Source organism: Theropithecus gelada, chromosome 12, assembly GCF_003255815.1.
Source record: "Theropithecus gelada isolate Dixy chromosome 12, Tgel_1.0, whole genome shotgun sequence".
NCBI lineage: Eukaryota > Metazoa > Chordata > Mammalia > Primates > Cercopithecidae > Theropithecus > Theropithecus gelada.
In genome coordinates, this window is record NC_037680.1 from 82,351,406 (window position 1) to 82,370,278 (window position 18,873).

At 42.6% G+C, this 18,873-nt stretch overlaps 1 protein-coding gene across 4 annotated transcripts in view; it reads left to right on the forward strand.

Annotated features, from left to right (window-relative positions):
• PARD3B (par-3 family cell polarity regulator beta) overlaps positions 1-17,523 on the forward strand; it is a 1,097,854-nt gene extending 1,080,331 nt beyond the window's left edge. For all 4 annotated transcript variants that reach the window (XM_025404986.1, XM_025404990.1, XM_025404989.1 and 1 more), the window contains one exon: positions 12,792-17,523. In XM_025404986.1, coding sequence (XP_025260771.1) covers positions 12,792-13,149 — 358 coding nt within the window. In that variant the 3' untranslated portion in view covers positions 13,150-17,523. The remainder of the gene's footprint in view (positions 1-12,791) is intronic.
• Positions 17,524-18,873: the final 1,350 nt, after the last annotated feature.

The window sequence follows — 18,873 nt, forward strand, 5'->3', positions numbered from 1 at the left end:
CACAGCCACCCCTCCTCTCAGGGGCTCAGTCCCAGCAAGCTCAGAGTTCTGTCCCTAAAACCCTAGCTGGAGTTGCTTAAATTCCTGCAGGGAATACGCACTTGGTGAGGAGGGATGGATCAGGGTCCAGCCTAAAGAGGCAGTCTGGCCACGATCTGCCACAGCTGCTGTGCTGCACTGTGGGGAATTCCTCCTGGGTCCAAACCATCCAGTCTCCTTGGCACCAGCAGGGGAAAAATAGAATTCCCGCAGAAACTCAGTAGTCTTAAGCAGTCTGCAGCCAAGTGGCCACCAAGAATCTACACAGCTGTATGCTTGGGACCCAAGGCTCTGATAGCATGGGCTCACGAGTAGGATGTCCTGATCATGGGTTGCATGGAACAGTGGGAAAAACATGGTTTCCCAGATGAAGTAGCACAGTCACTCACTGCCTCCCTTCGCTGGGGGTGGGAGCTTCCCTTGCCCCATGTGGCTCCCAAGTGGGCTGTCACACCACCCTGCTTTTCCTTGCTCTCTTTTTAGTGCATTAGATCCTGTTTTTTAGAAATGTGTTTCCAAATATAAACCACCTAGTCAGTCCCAGTGAGAGAACCTGCATACCTCAGTTGCTGGTGTAGGATTCACTTGCCATTTTCATTCTTCTCAGTGGGTATCTGACCACAGCTGTTTCTAGTTGGCCATCTTGGCCCCTCCCCACCAAAATCACGTTCTTTAATCCTTCCTGTGCTGTCCCTGGTATTCAAGATTGTTCATGATCAGGCTCCAGATACCCTCTCTAGATCAACCTTCTGCTTACTTGCCCACTCTTGACAAGCCAGCATCAGAGGAATGTCTGTTTCCAGAACACTTTCCAAGGCTGTTAGCTCTGTATCTTTCCTCTTGTTTATCTCTTCAGATGCTCAGGATAACTGACTTATATTTATATTCCAGGTTATTTGCAGAGCAGGTTACATGTCTTACAAACCCCCATAGCCAAAGGGATTCCTTAAAGCTAGGTGCCAGCTCCACCTGCATCAGAATCACCTGGGCCCTTGAGAGAAATGTAGGCTCCCAGACCCCTTTCAGACCTTTTTCTGGCATTGCAACCCCAGAATCTGTGTTATTTAATAAAGACTCAATTGATTCTTAGTGATGCCAACGTTCAAGGTACTAGACCTGGAACACACGGTCTTCCAAACAGAACCATACAAATACCTGTTTTGATTTTCATAAAGGGCAACAGGAAACTTCGCTTTCCTTACGAAAGGCACCTGAAGGTCTCTGAGTGAAACTTCCCACATGGAATGTTGTTTGTGCTCTTTCTGCAAGCGCCATCAGCAGTTTCAGATTCTTGGGCTGCTAACAGCCAAAGTACCCGCTGGAAAAAAAAAAAAAAAAAAGTCTATCTTTTTAGTGCATTAGATCTTGTTTTTTAGAAATGTGTTTCCAAATATAAACCAATTTCTTTCACCTGGTGCCGGCAGGCACCATGTGAGCTGATGAGAAGCAAGTAAGGTCAGAGATTGCACGGTCTAACTTGGTGGTCAGGCGTGTGGCCCCTGGGTCTGTCTGCCTGGGCTGAACTGGGCTCTGCCACTACCATTGTGACTTTGATCACATTACTTAACATCTCTGCTTCTCAGTTTCCTCATCTGAAAGCCAGGGATGATAATAATACCTACCTGGTAACATTGTTATGAGGAATAAATCCGTTAAATGGAGGAAATACTTAGGATGGAAACTAACTTGCTCTAGGCACTTGGGAACATGCTGCTGTGCTCAGCAGGCTTTGAATCTTTGCAATTCTAAACCCAAACTTTGAAGCTGGTTACTGAGCCCATCAAGTAGAGTGGCACTCTTCCCAGCACTTACATTTCTGCTTCTGAATTTCAGAGTAAGACAACTGCCATGGCAGGATTCTCCCGTGTTTTAATGAAATCATGACATGGAGGCCCTCTCCCACAACACCCATACACACACACACACACACACACACACAGGCATGAAGATGGAAGTGTTTAAGTTTCCTTCGTTGTACTCCTTGCCCTTGGTGAAGAGGGATTCTAATGATCTAATGAAAATAGGTAGTTTACATCAAAATCTTCCTATTGCACAGGCTTTAGAAATTAATGGGAGGGGAAAGAAGTCAGGTAAAGACATGGACGTGATGCATTAATATCTACTACAAACACTGCATGTGCTACTCTAAAATATATGTATAATCTAAAATATAGGAAAAGCAGACTTCATGAACAGTGGAACCGTGTATTTTGCCCCTAAAGTGTTCTGTCTCCAGGTAGCACCTTGGGCGGGAAACTGTTTAGTGGGTTCTCTTAAGGGGCAGGAGGAGATCAGGACCCTACATCGTTGAACTTGTTAGCCCCAAAAGTCTGACCTTGGAATTGAACTGTTGTCTGCTACATGATGACCAGATGAAATCCACAGTATTTACATACTGAAATTCTAGGACCACTGTTACAATAGAAAGAGAGAGATGATTTAAGGGGCCTATCGAGTTAGGGCGATTTGGTGCTTTGGTTGCCATTCTCTTTAAACAAAGCCTGTTCTGTGGATAAACAGACCATGGGGTAGAGATACGCAGGCATCATTCAAATGGATTGCATGACTTTTTTGTGGCCGCACAGGACAGCTTCTGCCTTCCAAAAGATTTCCCTCTCTACATTATTCTCATAATTGTCTTTTCTAATTGTTCTCAGCACTCACTTTAAAAGCCTCTCATCCCCTCATAAGGAAATTATTTTAGCAGGACCATTTTTTTTATTATTATACTTTATGTTCTAGGGTACATGTGCAGAATGTGCAGGTTTGTTACATATATATATACATGTGCCATGTTGTTGTGCTGCACCCATTAACTCATCATTTACATTAGGTGTATCTCCTAATGCTACCCCTCCCCCCGCCCCAACCCCACAACAGGCCCGGGTGTGTGTGATGTTCCCCTTCCTGTGTTCAAGTGTTCTTACTGTTTAATTCCCACCTATGAGTGAGAACATGTGGTATTTGGTTTTCTGTTCTTGCGATAGTTTGCTGAGAATGATGGTTTCCAGCTGCATCCATGTCCCTACAAAGGACACGAACTCATCCTTTTTAATGGCTGCATAGTATTCCATGATGTGCCACATTTTCTTAATCCAGTCTGTTATTGATGGACATTTGGGTTGGTTCCAAGTCTTTACTGTTGTGAATAGTGCCGCAATAAACACACACGTGCATTGTGTCTTTATAGCAGCATGACTTATAATCCTTTGGGTATATCCCCAGTAATGGGATGACTGGGTCAAATGGTATTTCTGGTTCTGGTTCTAGATCCTTGAGGAATTGCCACACTGTCTTCCACAATGGTTGAACTAGTTTACAGTCCCACCAACAGTGTAAAAGTGTTCCTGTTTCTCCACATCCTCTCCAGCACCTGTTGCTTCCTGACTTTTTAATGATTGCCATTCTAACTGGTGTGAGATGGTATCTCATTGTGGTTTTGATTTGCGTTTCTCTGATTGCTAGTGATAATGAGCATTTTTTCATGTGTCTGTTGGCTGCATAAATATCTTCTTTTGAGAAATGTCTGTTCATATTCTTTGCCCACTTTTTGATGGGGTTGTTTGTTTTTTTCTTGTAAATTTGATTGAGTTATTTATAGGTTCTGGATATTAGCCCTTTGTCAGATGAGTAGATGCAAAAATTTTCTCCCTGTTGCCTGTTCACTCTGATGGTAGTTTCTTTTGCTGTGCAGAGGCTTTTTAGTTTAATTAGATCCCATTTGTCAATTTTGGCTTTTGTTGCCATTGCTTTTGGTGTTTTAGACATGAAGGCCTTGCCCATGCCTATGTCCTGAATAGTATTGCCTAGGTTTTTTTCTAGGGTTTTCATGGTTTTATGTCTTACATTTAAGTCTCTAATCCATCTTGAATTAATTTTTGTATAAGGTGTAAGGAAGGGATCCAGTTTCGGCTTTCTACTTATGGCTAGCCAGTTTTCCCAGCACCATTTATTAAATAGGGAATCCTTTCCCAATTTCTTGTTTTTGTCAGGTTTGTCAAAGATCAGATGGTTGTAGATGTGTGGTATTATTTCTGAGGGCTCTGTTGTGTTCCATTTGTCTATATCTCTGTTTTGGTACCAATACTGTGCTGTTTTTGTTACTGTAGCCTTGTAGTATAGTTTGAAGTCAGGTAGCATGATGCCTCCAGCTTTGTTCTTTTGGCTTAGGATTGTCTTGGCAATGTGGGCTCTTTTTTGGTTCCATATGAACTTTAAAGTAGTTTTTTCCAATTCTGTGAAGAAAGTCATTGGTAGCTTAATGGGGATGGCACTGAATCTATGAATTACTTTGGGCAGTATGGCCATTTTCACGATACTGATTCTTCCTATCCATGAGCATGGAATGTTCTTCCATTTGTTTGTGTCCTCTTTTATTTCATTGAGCAGTGGTTTGTAGTTCTCCTTGAAGAGGTCCTTTACATTCCTTGTAAGTTAGATTCCTAGGTATTTTATTCTCTTTGAAGCAGTTGTGAATGGGAGTTCACTCATGATTTGGCTGTCTGTTATTAGTGTATAAGAATGCTTGTGATTTTTGCACATTGATTTTTGTATCCTGAGACTTTGCTGAAGTTGCTTATCAGCTTAAGGAGATTTAGACAATGGGATTTTCTAAATATACAATCATGTCATCTGCAAACAGGGACAATTTGACTTCCTCTTTTCCTAACTGAATACCCTTTATTTCTTTCTCTTGCCTGATTGCTCTGGCCAGAACTTCCAACACTATGTTGAAGAAGAGTGATGAGAGAGGGCATCCCTGTCTTGTGCCAGTTTTCAAGGGGAATGCTTCCAGTTTTTGCCCATTCAGTATGATATTGGCTGTGGGTTTGTCACAAATAGCTCTTCTTTTGAGATTCGTTCCATCAATACCGAATTTATTGAGCGTTTTTAGCATGAAGGGTTTTTGAATGTCAAAGGCCTTTTCTGCATCTATTGAGATAATCATGTGGTTTTTGTCTTTGGTTTTGTTTATATGCTGGATTACGTTTATTGATTTGCATATGCTGAACCAGCCTTGCATCCCAGGGATGAAGCCAACTTGATCATGGTGGATAAGCTTTTTGATGTGCTGCTGGATTCAGTTTGCCAGTATTTTATTGAGGATTTTTGCATCGATGTTCATCAGGGATATTGGTCTAAAATTCTTTTTTTGTTGTGTCTGCCAGGCTTTGGTATCAGGATGATGTTGGCCTCATAAAATGAGTTAGGGAGGATTCCCTCTTTTTCTATTGATTGGAATAGTTTCAGAAGGAATGGTACCAACTCCTCCTTGTACCTCTGGTAGAATTCGGCTGTGAATCAGTCTGGTCCTCGACTTTTTTTGGTCGGTAGGCTATTAATTATTGTCTCAATTTCAGAGCCTGTTATTGGTCTATTCAGGGATTCAACTTCTTCCTGGTTTAGTCTTGGGAGAGTGTATGTGTCCAGGAATTTATCCATATCTTCTAGGTTTTCTAGTTTATTTGCGTAGAGGTGTTTATAGTATTCTCTGATGGTAGTTTGTATTTCTGTGGGGTCAGTGGTGATATCCCCTTTATCATTTTTTATTGCATCTATTTGATTCTTCTCTCTTTTCTTCTTTATTTGTCTTGCTAGCAGTCTATCGATTTTTTTGGTCTTTTCAAAAAACCAGCTCCTGGATTCATTGATTTTTTGAAGGATTTTTTGTGTCTCTATCTCCTTCAGTTATACTGTGATCTTAGTTATTTTTGCCTTCTGCTAGCTTTTGAATGTGTTTGTTCTTGCTTTTCTAGTTCTTTTAATTGTGATGTTAGGGTGTCAATTTTATATCTTTCTTGCTTTCTCTTGTGGGCATTTAGTGCTATAAATTTCCCTCTACACACTTCTTTAAATGTGTCCCAGAGATTCTGGTATGTTGTATCTTTGTTCTCGTTGGTTTCAAAGAACATCTTTATTTCTAGCAGGACCATTTTTAGGACCATCTGATAGGATGAAAGACTCTTAAGGACCATTTTCCAGATAATGTCTGCTAAACTGTCACACAGAATACAAAACTCACTGCACATGCAGTTTGTTAATAACTCAATTCTTGTATTTGAGGTCATTGTTTACAGAAAAAAAGAAGGAATTAAATATGAGCAACTAAAATTATACTTGTTTTAAACTGTTTGAGAAATGTCTTTGAGCACTCAGTCACTATCCTTTCTCCTTCATTTTCTGTACAAACATTTCCTTGGTGTCTACAAGGGCCACAAGCATCTGCTGCTGCACTTTCCACCCATTCCAATTCTTTGGAAAGAACAAGAGTCCCCTCTTCTCATAACGCAATGGGAAATGTGAGTGATGAAAGTGGATTTTTTTCCGTAATCATTTCTATAATGTAGGCCATCAAATGATCATTATATTTTATGATTCTGTAAAATCTGCTGAAATCAAAGCTATGTAATATACATTGCAGAGGGCTCTGCTAATCCTTGCCAACCGCATTCGTGCCTGGACTGAGGAGGAAGGTCTGGTAACTGGAAACCTGACACTAAAGGAATTCTAAACACAGACTAAAAGCATCTCTGTGCACATAGCATGCGAGACTCAAGTATATTAGTTTGTGCTGATTTTTTTTTTTTAAAGCTTTGCAGTATTTGTAGAAGAACCAGAGAAGAAAGCACTGATCCCAGCTCAGCCACTAAATAATCTATGTGTGGCGTGCTCAAGAATAGCATGGCTCTGCCAGATGTCGACTTTCTGCCAACGGGTACAGGCCCCTCTCTTAGACAGCTACAGGAGTTTTACATCATGTTACTTCCTGCCATTCAAACCCCAAATTTGGTCACAGTGAATTATTACCAAAAAAGGAAACCCATAAAGTCTACTTTGGAAGTTAAAAAATTAGCTTTGTTTTGGCTGCTAATCACACACATAGTATTTTACAGAAATTAAGAACAAGATTCTGCCCTTTGGAAGCTTTTCTGTAAGTGAAAAACCCAATGCGTATGCCTAAGCCGGACATTCACACCTCTGCTCATAAATTCTTTATGGTTTTTATATTTTCTGCTGCATATCTTATTTCTTCACATGCTAAACTCACCCCCTTTCAAAACAAACTATCTTCTAGTCGCTGATGTGTCTCCAACTTAGTTGATTTTCCCCTCTGTGACTCTTCAACTTCATCTATCCTTCTACATCCTAAAAGGAGCTCATCAGATGAGATACTGCAGGCGTTCTTATACTCTGCCTTGAGACATGTAGAGGAAGCGTGCTCAGCTCTGTATTGCAAGAATCTGTCACTGATACTGGAAGACTGAGGACTACAAATGATTTCTTTTAATAAATTATAGTAGGCTCAAGTTTTCCCCTTCAATAATGTCACTCCCACTCATTTGAATTCCCTTGTTCTTTCCTGAATGGAAGGAAAGGGTGTTGAGTTACAGCAGGTGGCAGAGAAGTTTGCATAATTCTGGCTTCTGCCTCTCCTGGGTATGAGTAGCTTATATGAAAATCATCCATCACATCTACTCTCAGGGAGAAAAGCTTGGGAGGCACTGGGACAGAGGGAACAGGACACCAGCTTGACCTCGGGTTTGGGTTCATCAGCCCTCAAAGCCCAGGTACCACACTTCAAACTGTGGCCATCACATCTGGGTTTGACATTGTCTCCCTAAGACCCTGTGTTTGAAACCCTGTGTACTGTACTTTCAAACACATAAAGATGTTCCTAGATTATTACATTTATGACAGGGACAAAGAAAATGTCTTTGCTGTACCATCATAAAAATAGTAGTTAACTGACCCTTGAATAAATACGCTTAACCTGCACCTAGTAAGCCCAGTTTCCAGTTAATCTTGAGTCAAGATAGCTCTCAATTTCCTCAGCACCAGTTAGTCATGCTGAGCTCACTAGGAAGTCAAGGAGATTGAATCCCAGTCCAAGATTTATTGAGCATCTATTGTATTTCAAGTACTCTGTAGGGCAACAGAGGTAAGACAGTATAATCTTGTTCTTGGCAAACAAAACAAATAAAATAACCTCTGCCCTGATAAAGTTTACAGCATTCTATGTTGGACCCAACCCAACTCTTTATTCAGCCCAGCATCCCTTCTACTTCCCTCTTCAGAAATTAGAGATCAGTCTCACCTCCACCACTATCGATCCCTGGCTCCCAAAGAAAGCCCACTTTCTCCTCTTATTCTGCTACCTTCCTCCAGCCCCTACCCACATTGAACCTTTTACAGTTACTGTATATGTGTGGGTTTTCTCTTTAAACTCGCTTGAACAAATTCAACATGCATTTGTAGAGCGCCTGTGATGTGCAAAGCCCTATGTTAAGCTCAAAGGGAGATCATTAGATATGTAAGACTCAGTTCCTTCCTTCAAGATGCTTGTACTCCATGCAGTATACAACCAGCCACAAGGCAGGGTGAAAGACAGATGAGGTGAGAATGAGCAGCTGTGGTGAGAACAGAGGAGAGAGATTTTCTTTGCAATTGAGGGTGGTGGTGTAGACATGGGAGGATTCAAAATTGCTCATGCCCCTTCATCTGTTCCTGTAAGTACAGCCACCTCATTCCTAGCAAGAGGTTTGCCATTGATTTTGTCCTTCCAATATTGAGCCCTTTCCCTATACAGAATTGTTTTAGCAAATGTAGGAACATGTCTTTCATCCTTGCGTAAACTGAAGGTAGTCGGCACCCAGAGCTGGCTATCTGACCAGCTTAGCCTCTCATTTCCAGCCCCACTTTTGCTTAATGAAAAATAGTGACATACTGACATGGCAAAAAAGAAGAAATCCTTATGTAAACAAAGTGATGCTTATTGCTTCTTTACATGTAAATAACATATATCTTTGTCATGTTCAGACTTAATGGTTAACTTTCTTTATTGGGTGCATCTATGTGATTGAAAACTGCATGCCTGAGATAGTTCCTATCAGTTTTCCAAGCAAAATCTGAATCCTTCTGGCCTCTAGAAAGGAGCCTAATCGAAATAAAATAAGCAATAATTTCAAAATATAGGTATTTTCATGACAGCCCCCTTTAAGAGTTATAAAGGATTGTTTATCTTTCCTTAAGTAAATATGGTTTCTGAGTAAAATTTTTAAATGTTTAAATTGAAAGTTTTTAAGGAAAAACAGTAACATATACAAATAAAACTCAAGAAGTCACGTGAAAAATGAAAGGTCTTAAAGTACTGATACATTTGTTATGCAGATTCTTGTTTTAATCAGAATCTCCTAAGGAAGCTGCCCCTGGATTCCTCAGGGTTGGCTCAAAGCACACAATATCCAACACTGTGATAGGCATTGCTGGGGCCCCAGAATGGATTGGTTTTGGACTTTCCTACAAACACTAAGTTTCACACAAATAAAGAGACTATGAAAAGAGAAACTCACGATTAACAAAGTTAAAATTTTAGCTGCCTTTTCTTTCTCTAAGTTCTGTAGTTAATGAGGAGGGGCTTATTTTCCCTGTTTCAAAATTCTTGAGACAGAGTCTCTTTCTGTTGCCCAAGATGGAGTATAGTGGCGCAATCTTGGCTCACTACAACCTCTGCCTACCAGGTTCAAGCGATTCTCCTGCCTCAGCCTCCTGAGTAGCTGGAATTACAGGCATGCACCACCATGCCCAGCTAATTTTTGTAATTTTAGTGGAGACGGGGTTTCACCATGTTGCCCAGGCTGGTCTCGAACTCCTGACCTCAAGTGATCCACCCACCTTGGCCTCCTAAAGTGCTGGAATTACAGGCTTGAGCCACCGCCCCTGGCCAAAATTATTTTTTTAATAATTTAAAATAATACACACATAATACTCAGAAGAGCTTAGAAGTTGTTCTGGCAAAAGTCTGTAGGAAATTCTGTTATGAGCAAAAGGTTGTTATAAACAAACACACCATCCCCCAAAAGAAAGAAAAATTCTTCTAGCACTCTTTGAACCTTAAACAGTGTTTTGGTAGGCCAACTCATTGTTTTTCTTCTCTCTGAAAAATTAAAAACGCTAACTGTTATGATGAGTTCTACAGAAAAAGACAATTTCCATGACTTCATTTCTTGACAAAGAACAGCTACCTCACTTGCTTTCTGCCACATATAAGCAAACTCCCAGACATAAAGCCTCCCCTCAGAGGAAGCAACATGGGACCACAAAAGTGTCTCGAGGTCTGCCCTATCTGCCCACGGGAAGCCTCCCTCCTCACTGTGAGCGCTGGCCGCTGGGAGGAGCGAGGTGTGGGAGAAGAGATAGCGACTGTCCCACCATGTGCTCGCCGACTGCACTGTCACAGCCTCTCAGGGTGGCTTCTGCCCCGTCACCACTTGATCTGGATTCTCTCTCCAAAAATTTAAAAAAACAAGGCGTGCCTGTCTTTTATAATACTCTGTTCTAAAAGAGAGAACTCTCCAGGGAGAGAACAGGACCCTAAAAGTCCAAGGCCTGGAATTCTTCCTTTCTCTCTTTCCATTTTAAACAGGAAGCATTCATGCTAAGAGAGTCCAGAGGGAGCGCTGGTTGTATGTTCATTTGAAGGCAAATAATGTTTGTGTGTTGCAAATGTCAGTGATTTATCCTAAGGGCTTAAAATGAGTGCAGAAAAACCACATGTTTCACTTCATGCAGAGAAGTATCTTCAGTGGATTTTGAGAGAAAGCACAGGTTAAGAAATTTTTTAAGTGTATCAGATATCTCCAACATGAACCAAAAGGCAATAAAAATGAGCATGGTGAGGTTGGGGGGAGAGACTTAAAGAATTCTTATGATAAAAGATATACCAAAGGCTGGAAGTTTTCTAAATCAAAAATGAAATTCTAAAGAAAAGGAAAGGTGAAATCCAGAGCCTTTGTTTCCCATGGCTAGAGTGACAGATTATCCATTTGTGCTCCATTTGTCATGGGCAATTTAAAATATAGCAAAGCAAACTGCACTGAATAACAGCAGCTGATGCTGTAATAACTTGTACACAAACAATTTAATTTTTTTATCTGAAAATTCTAACTAAATTACCCCAAGCTCAAGGATCTATCTTTCATTATTATACATAGCCAAATTAAGACAAAAAAGTAGAGAGAGAATTCTATTGTTCACACTTATAGATTTATTCACAAGCTGCTTTCTACATGCACCGAGCTGGGAGCTTGTCAAATCTTCATTGATTTGGGCACCTTACACAGCTGTTTTAACATACAGCTCCACAGATGATGGGGTGATTCTGACCCTCATTGACAGTGCTTGATTAACCACAGACACTGTATTCTCACAGCCCTGTCGTTTCTTTCAAGTGTCCTAGCAGTGTGTCTGACATTGGGGAGCTTTTCCTTAATTATTATTGTTTTCTTTTCTTTTTAAAAAATTATAAAAGGGGGAGTGGTAAAAAAAAAAAATGGAAAGGATCTGGGGATGGTGGCAGTGGTGAATGTGCACAGAAGGTTTATGAGATTTTAAGAGCTGCAAACAGAACTCATCTGTTCAACCCCAGGCTAGATAAGATGCAGTCATCTGCACATTGTTTAGAGGCACACTGCTTCTGTTGTGGCAAATGGATCAGAAGATGCTGGTTTTCTTTAGTAGAGAGATCCAGACGGGGCCACTTTCTATTAGTGTCTGTTCTTACCCTGGATGTTTCTGTGTGCCTTACCCATTACAAGGTGCAACTTACAGCTGGTTTGGCATTTCCCTATTCTGCTACTGGCCTGGTGCTACTTCCTGGCTTTGTGATAGAACTGATTACTTTCTATCAAAACTTTAGGTGTGGGCTGGACACAGTGGCTCACGCCTGTAATCCCAGTACTTTGGGAGGCCAAGCCAGGCAGATCACCTAAGGTCAGGAGATTGAGACCAGCCTGGCTAACATAATGAAACCCATCTCTACAAAAAAAAAAAAAAAAAAATACAAAACTTAGCCAGGTATAGTGGTGGGCACCTGTAGTTCCAGCTACTCGGGAGGCTGAGGTGGGCAAGTTGCTTGAACCCGGGAGGCAGAGGTTGCAATGAGCTGAGATCGCACCACTGCACTCCAACCTGGGTGACAGAGTGAGACTCCCTCTCAAAAAAAAAAAAAATTAAAAAAATAAAATTAAAAAATTCTAAGTGCTCTGGCTTGGGACTTTTTCTAAGGACTGTAGAGACTTTAGGGAGGGGAGGGACATATGAATCCACACCAAGATGTAACAGCAGCCAACCAGAGTTAGACCAAGATGACAGCCCATTTAAAAGAGCACCTCACAAATTTAGAAAAGCGAGTGTGGTCCATGGAAACTTTATGACTCCAAATAACCTGAGCATTTCTATCACCATCTCTAGGACAGACTTCAGCCCATCCTGTCCTAGATATGGTGGTAGAAAAGGGCAGGGAACTAATGACCCCATCCTTAAGAGAGGCAAACTCACTGCCTTATTTAGGAAACTAGTTTGGTTACTATAATAAAGGCCAACAGAAAAGGGTATAAACAAGATAGAAGTATATTTTCCTCTTATGCACCAACCTGAGTGGAAGCAGTCCTGATTGACATGGTGGCTCCATGGCAATGGGGACCCAGGCTCTCACCTTCTTATTGCTCTGCCTCCCACAGCACGTGGTTTTCACCTTGTGGCCTGAGATGGTTTTTCCGACGGCCAACAGGAAGGAGAGAAGGGAAGAAGGTCCCTTCTCTTCTTTTTAAGGGCATGTATCACTTCTTCTCCCATCCCATTGGCCAGACCTATTTGATGGCCATACCAAACTGCGCAGGAGGCTGAGGAACATGTTCTCCAGCCAGACAGCCAGCTTAGGAGCTTCTGACATGTGTCTCTTCTTCTCTTTCCAGGGGAGGACCCGCAGATGCTGTAGACTATCTGCCAGCAGCACCTCGAGGGCTCTACAAGGAAAGGGAGCTTCCCTATTATCCAGGGGCTCATCCTATGCACCCTCCCAAAGGGAGCTATCCCCGCCCCACAGAGCTGAGGGTGGCAGATCTCCGGTATCCTCAGCACTACCCACCTCCGCCTGCTCCCCAGCACAAAGGACCCTTTCGACAAGACGTCCCACCTTCCCCTCCCCAGCACCAAAGAATGCCAGCGTATCAGGAAACGGGCAGACCAGGGCCCCGCGGGGGCAGCCCAGACCAGTACCCTTACCGACCCCAGGATTCCCGGCAGAAGAACCCCATGACTGCAGCCGTATAGCCGAGTGCCACCAAGGCCAACCCAGCCCAGAAAGGAAGGTGTCTACACTACTTTTGCCCTTTCTAGACCTGAAGACCTCCTTGGTGTTAGGAATTCTCCACGGGACTGATTAGCATTTTCTCACTGACGTTGTAACGCTTGACTGCTAATCGGAGGGGAAAAGAAGGGGAAGGGGATTGGGGAGGAAAAAAAATCAGAAGGAAGATGAAAGATGGGGCTATAAAAACAAAACTACCTGCTAGTTGAAACATTTTCAGAGTTGTTCAAATCAGTGAGAGCGGCAGCGGAACCCACAAACAGCTAACAGTGGAGCTCTACTCTGGGGAGCCTCCCTGACTAGTTAACCTGCCTGATGTGCAGACACGTGGACACCCCGCGCCCCCCCAGCATGAGATTGGCGGTCCAGAGGCAGTCTCTGCCAGGCAGCATTACCCGCTCAGAGGTGGAGTCTCAGCCCCCTTATTGGAGCTGTGAAGTCTAAGGAGTGGCAGAGTAGACAGAGATAGGAGCATCTGAAGTGAGTATAGACTTTTTTTTACTGAGAAAAAAAACAAGAGCAAACATGACTAGTGATCTGGAAATATTTTGTACCGAGAGAAAGACTGCATTTCTTTACTTGTAGAATTTCTCAGGTTCCCGATACCACTCATTTGATGTAAACATTTCATGTTTCCTAACTTTTGATATGAAAGTCAGTAAAATGCAGTATTAGTCCTGGGAGAACGTGCACAGCTGGTCAGAGCTTCCAGGAGTATTCCGAGGACCAAGGTGATCAGGTTAAGAGGGTTGAACATCCCACACCCCTCACCTTCCTGCCTCTCGCATTCCAGGCATGGAGATACCTAGTTTCAGAGTCAGCCCCAAATCTCCTGCCTAGAATTACTTTAACTGGGGTCTCTACTTTAAGGTTCCCACTTGAGGGCTAAAATGTAGTTAGGAAAACGAGGGCCACTGGGGAGGTCTCACAGGAGGCAGTGCCCTGGAAATGCCAAGTCCAGACTCAGTGCCAAGTGGTAACCATCTGCACTCGGGGACAGTGAGGAGCTGACTGTGGCCTCTGGAAACTAGTGGCCAGCAGGTATTAGATGGAAGTGAATGAGAGAGAGAGAGAGAGTGTGTGTGTGTGTGTGTGTGTGTGTGTTTGAACACATATGATTGCCAGTATAGAGAATGAAAGATTAATAATGCTTTCTGGAGAGTTTGATGCAAAAGCGGGGGAAAATGGAGGGAAAGAGAGAAAAGGCATTAAGACTAAATCCACCTGCATTTGCTATATTTCATTAACTGAAGTCAGGTCAGGGCAGGGCCAAGGCCTCCAATTGGAAAAGGACAGTGTTATGGCTTTAAAAAGCTGAAACCCCACCCTCTAAGTTGAACCAACCTATCACAATGTTTTCTGAGCTTTGCAGTAATTTTCTATGAAAACTAAAACCTCTAAAACATACAACCTGGCCCAAATGAGAACACAAAGAAAAGATGTGGAAGACAGTGAAACCTGAGCATTAGTTTGAACTGGGCAGTGACGCTTGATATACTTTAAGCCTTTTCACATTCCTTCTTTATTCCCTCCCAAAAAAAAAAAAAAAAAAAAAGTCTTGAGTTTAATTTAGGTCTATTTTGGCTGAGATTAGCATACCTCTGATTCACAGGATTTAATAAGTTATAGTATTATTGAATACATAGGACATCCCTCTACCCCAGCCTACTCTTTAATTTAAAATAGAATTCTGTTACCAAGAAGGATGCAACCGCTAGTTTTAGACATAAATAGTGTTATATACTGGACTTTGCGATATTGTTTTCTTAACTACAGTTTACTATGGCCCTGCTGAAAACAGACTATCAAGTTTTTTGTCTCTGTTCTGTCATCTCTGTTAAGCCAGGCACCTTTAGATTGTTTGCAATTTGTTCAAAGTGGTTGAGGATCTCAGGCCCTGCTCACCTGAGGTGGAGAGCAGGGGAGCTACAGGTTTCCCTGCTGACCTGCTCAATGCTACCTTCCCCTCAAGCTAAATACACCTTAAAGAAGAAAACGATAACATGAGGGATGTGTAACTTGTTTTGAAGCATTACAAACCAGCAGCTCTTCAGTATGTTCCATATTTTAACCAAACTACTGTAGACTACTAAACATAGCCAAGCCAGAACTTTCCTTCTGGATTAAGCCTAGGCCACTTGAGGGGCAGCCAGGCGTGATGGTGTCAGGTGAGAATCCTGTGTCTTGAAGGAGTGGCCTTTGCAGGAAGAGTGCCCATGTTTTCACCTGCGGTGTTGCCACCGGAGTGTGCGATACCTCCTGCACACAGGCTCAGGGTAACCTGCTCCAAAACTGGGTTTTGTGTTGTATACAAAGTCAATAAAATAGTTGCTAATCCTGAGTGGCAGCCAGTGATGTGAAGGTACTATTAAAGTGAACAAAAACTAGATTGCAACAGTTTTCTTTGCTTGCTTGAAGTATAACACACGCTCCATTTGATCCTGCCTGAAAGAAGCTAACATTATATTTGTGACAGACAGAGGCTCCATCAAGCCAAGCAACAATTAACAGCTCAAATGTAAGATTTATAAATGCCTGTGTACTCACCCTTCAATTGTTACCACCCAGAGGTTACAGGACTCTTTCCCAGCATTTAGGGGAACAGGTTTTTAGAGTATTTAGAAGACCAGGCTATAATCAGTAATGTGCCTGGTAGCAGGAAATAGCTCCCAATTTATTTATGGCCTTGGGAAAACTCAATCCGGTGTCTCTGTGTAGCTCAGAACACTAACAGCCCCCCTGGAAGAGCGTGGCGCATTGAGCCCCAAACCCAATCAACATCTATCCACTTGGCTGCCGATCTGACCGCTGGGTCATGAAGGCCGTGAAATGATGTTTGCCCTCAAGTCACTAGGTATTTTAAGAAGCCCTATTTTTCTCCCTTTTTGCAGGAGTAGAGATGAAAGAGGGCAGACCATTGAAAACTTTTAGATGCAGGAGAATTGAGACTTCCACAAGGGAGAGAAACAGCCTCCCCAGAATCCATTATGCCATCGGGCGGTGGCACTCACTCTTGCCATAGTGCCGTTTCCTCACAATATCAAATCAGCGGATGAAATACAAGCTCAGAAACAGGAACATTTTCTTAAATCATAACCTAATAGCCAACAAAAATTGAAAAAACAATTATTCTGAAGCTCATTATTCTTAGATCTGTAGGTATTTATGTGCTGACCCCCACAGGATGGCACCAAGTAAAGATCTTAAGAGCATGGTAGGGGTTCTCAGACCACTGTCACCCGTGGATCCTGATGGGGAAGAATGGAGGCTTCACTGTAGCTATAGTTTTCCACCAACTCAATCAAATTAAAACGTGACTCATTATCCCTTCCAAAGATTCACACAATTCTTGAACTAAAGTGATCTTCTGAAGAAAAGCCACCTCACAATGTTAGGAGGCTCATAAAGCTCATTTCTCTTTTCCCTGGCATGCAAAAATATCACGCCTATAAAGAGTAATTATTTGCCCAAACCTGTAACCACTGCATTCCTTTTCTTTGGAGGAACATTGTAGCATTTCAGGAGTGTAGAGAGATCTAAAGAGTTTGGTCTGAATGTGTGTCTGTACAACTCCCTTTGGCATTAAACTCTGAAACCTACAATGAATGGCCTTTAAATTGGGAGGACACCCTACTGCTTTCCGAGTCCCTGAGCAACAGAAAGACTGGTCTTAGTGCAATTAGGCAGGAGGGATTTGGACTCAGAAACAGCCACAGGAGTATTTCTCAGCACTCCCAGTTCCTGCCGACTTAGCTGGAAATGATGCCACAGCAAGACCAGAAAGAGGAGTCTCCGTAAGGTATCCCTACAAAGTCACTTTTCTGATAAAAAGGTGGGGGAAAAAAGTTAGATATCTAAAATAAGCCTAGAATCTCACACGCAGCTGTGACTTCTAAGTGAAACTCTTTCTCCCTCATGTCCTTAAATAGTCACAGAATCACACACAGCCTGACTTTTAAAGACAGGCTTGGCTACAGGAAATGAACCAAGCCCAGACTCTTCTAGCCTGTCTCCTGACTGGGCTCCTTCAGAAAGTGCTCTCCTGTTCCATCTGCAGGGCTGCTTACTACTGGAACCCAAAACAAAACCTGTTGTTTGTCCCGTCACTTTTTCTGGTGTTTCCTATGCTTTTGTGATACCAAGTCTGTTCAAAAGTTCTGAAGATAAATTATGTGAAATCATATTTTGGCATATGGGGGTAGAGGATGAATTCTTTAAAAACTTTTTAAGATGATCTCATTTGTACCACAGAGAACATTTTGGAAGTTGTTATATATGAGTATATAAATTTTTCTTGTCGTATTTTACATTAAAATAAAGCTTTATTCAGTCATTAAGACATCAGAGTCTTGGATTGCTTTAGGATGAGGGTGTCCAATCTTTTGGCTTCCCTAGGCCACATTGGAAGAAGAATTTTCTTGGGCTACTTGTAAAATACATTAACACCAATGAGAGCTGATGAGCAAAAAAAAACTGCAAAAAACCTCAGTGTTTTAAGAAAGTTTACGAATTTGTGTCGGGTAGCATTCAAAGCCAACCTGGGCTATGGGTTGGAGAAGCTTGCGTCAGGATCTGATGGATAAATAGGTGGGTCTGGGCCTGCTCACCCTCGAATAGCAATATTCAGTAGTTGCGTAGCCACGTTCAAAACAGCAAGAGTGCAAAGAACAAAAGGAACGAGAGCGTCAGTCACATGCTGGGTCCCCCAAGAAGCAGATGCTGAGACAGAGATTCTCAAGCCGGTTGTGTACCGAGGAGTGCACTTGGGTTTCAATACCTTAAAAAGGGAGGGAAACAGGCCTGGGCAGAGGGAGAAGCTGAGCTGTAGTGCATGCCCAGCTTAGGCCTCAGCCACCCCACAATGGGAGCAGCAACGGCTCTTCAGAGCTGTCCCCCAGTTGGGACAAGGGAGCTGAGCCTTTATGCCATCATTGATTGGTAAATACAGGTTACCTCTGGAAAGAAGAAAGATCTAGCTAGGGTACGGCAGTTTTCTTCAGTTGAGGCAAACCCAAAGAAAGCTGACAGCTGGGGCCCATCTTTGGATGGTACTCAAAACAGCTGGAAAAGTTCCTTCTTAAAGCGGCATCTGAGCAGCCCGCCACAGCATTCACAACAGTTTCTAAAACTGGCAACCGCTTTCTGGTGCTGGAATCACTCTTACCTCTAGAAAGTTCTCCTTGAGACCATCCCTGTCACTCCCCAGCTCCTTTATTCCCCCGGCCTAGTCTCAGACCTCCCCATACTCCTGGTAAGCCCATCCACAGCCAAGGTTTTGACTGCCACCTCTCTACTGATTGCTCCAGCTCAGCTCTGTGCCGAGCTCACGCATTTCTGTGTTTCCACTGCACATTCCCATTTGGATGTCCTGCAGAGCCTTGAAACATAACATGCCCACACCGAAAGCACGCTTTCTCCAAAGAAACCTCCTCCTCACAATTCCGTCCTGGCCAAAATGTGAACCAAGTTCACAGCTGAAAACTGGAAACCTGGAAATTATCCTGGATTTCCCATTTATAACTCTGCCCCTTCCTCCTACACATTCCCATATAATGAGATGGAAGGCCAACATTCTGTCCTGCAATTCCATCAGATATGTTTATGTTTCCTGATACCGTGACATGCCTGGGCTCCGCCTCATCACTTCTTCCCCAGCCCCTTCAATAGCCTTCGATGTGATCTCCCCA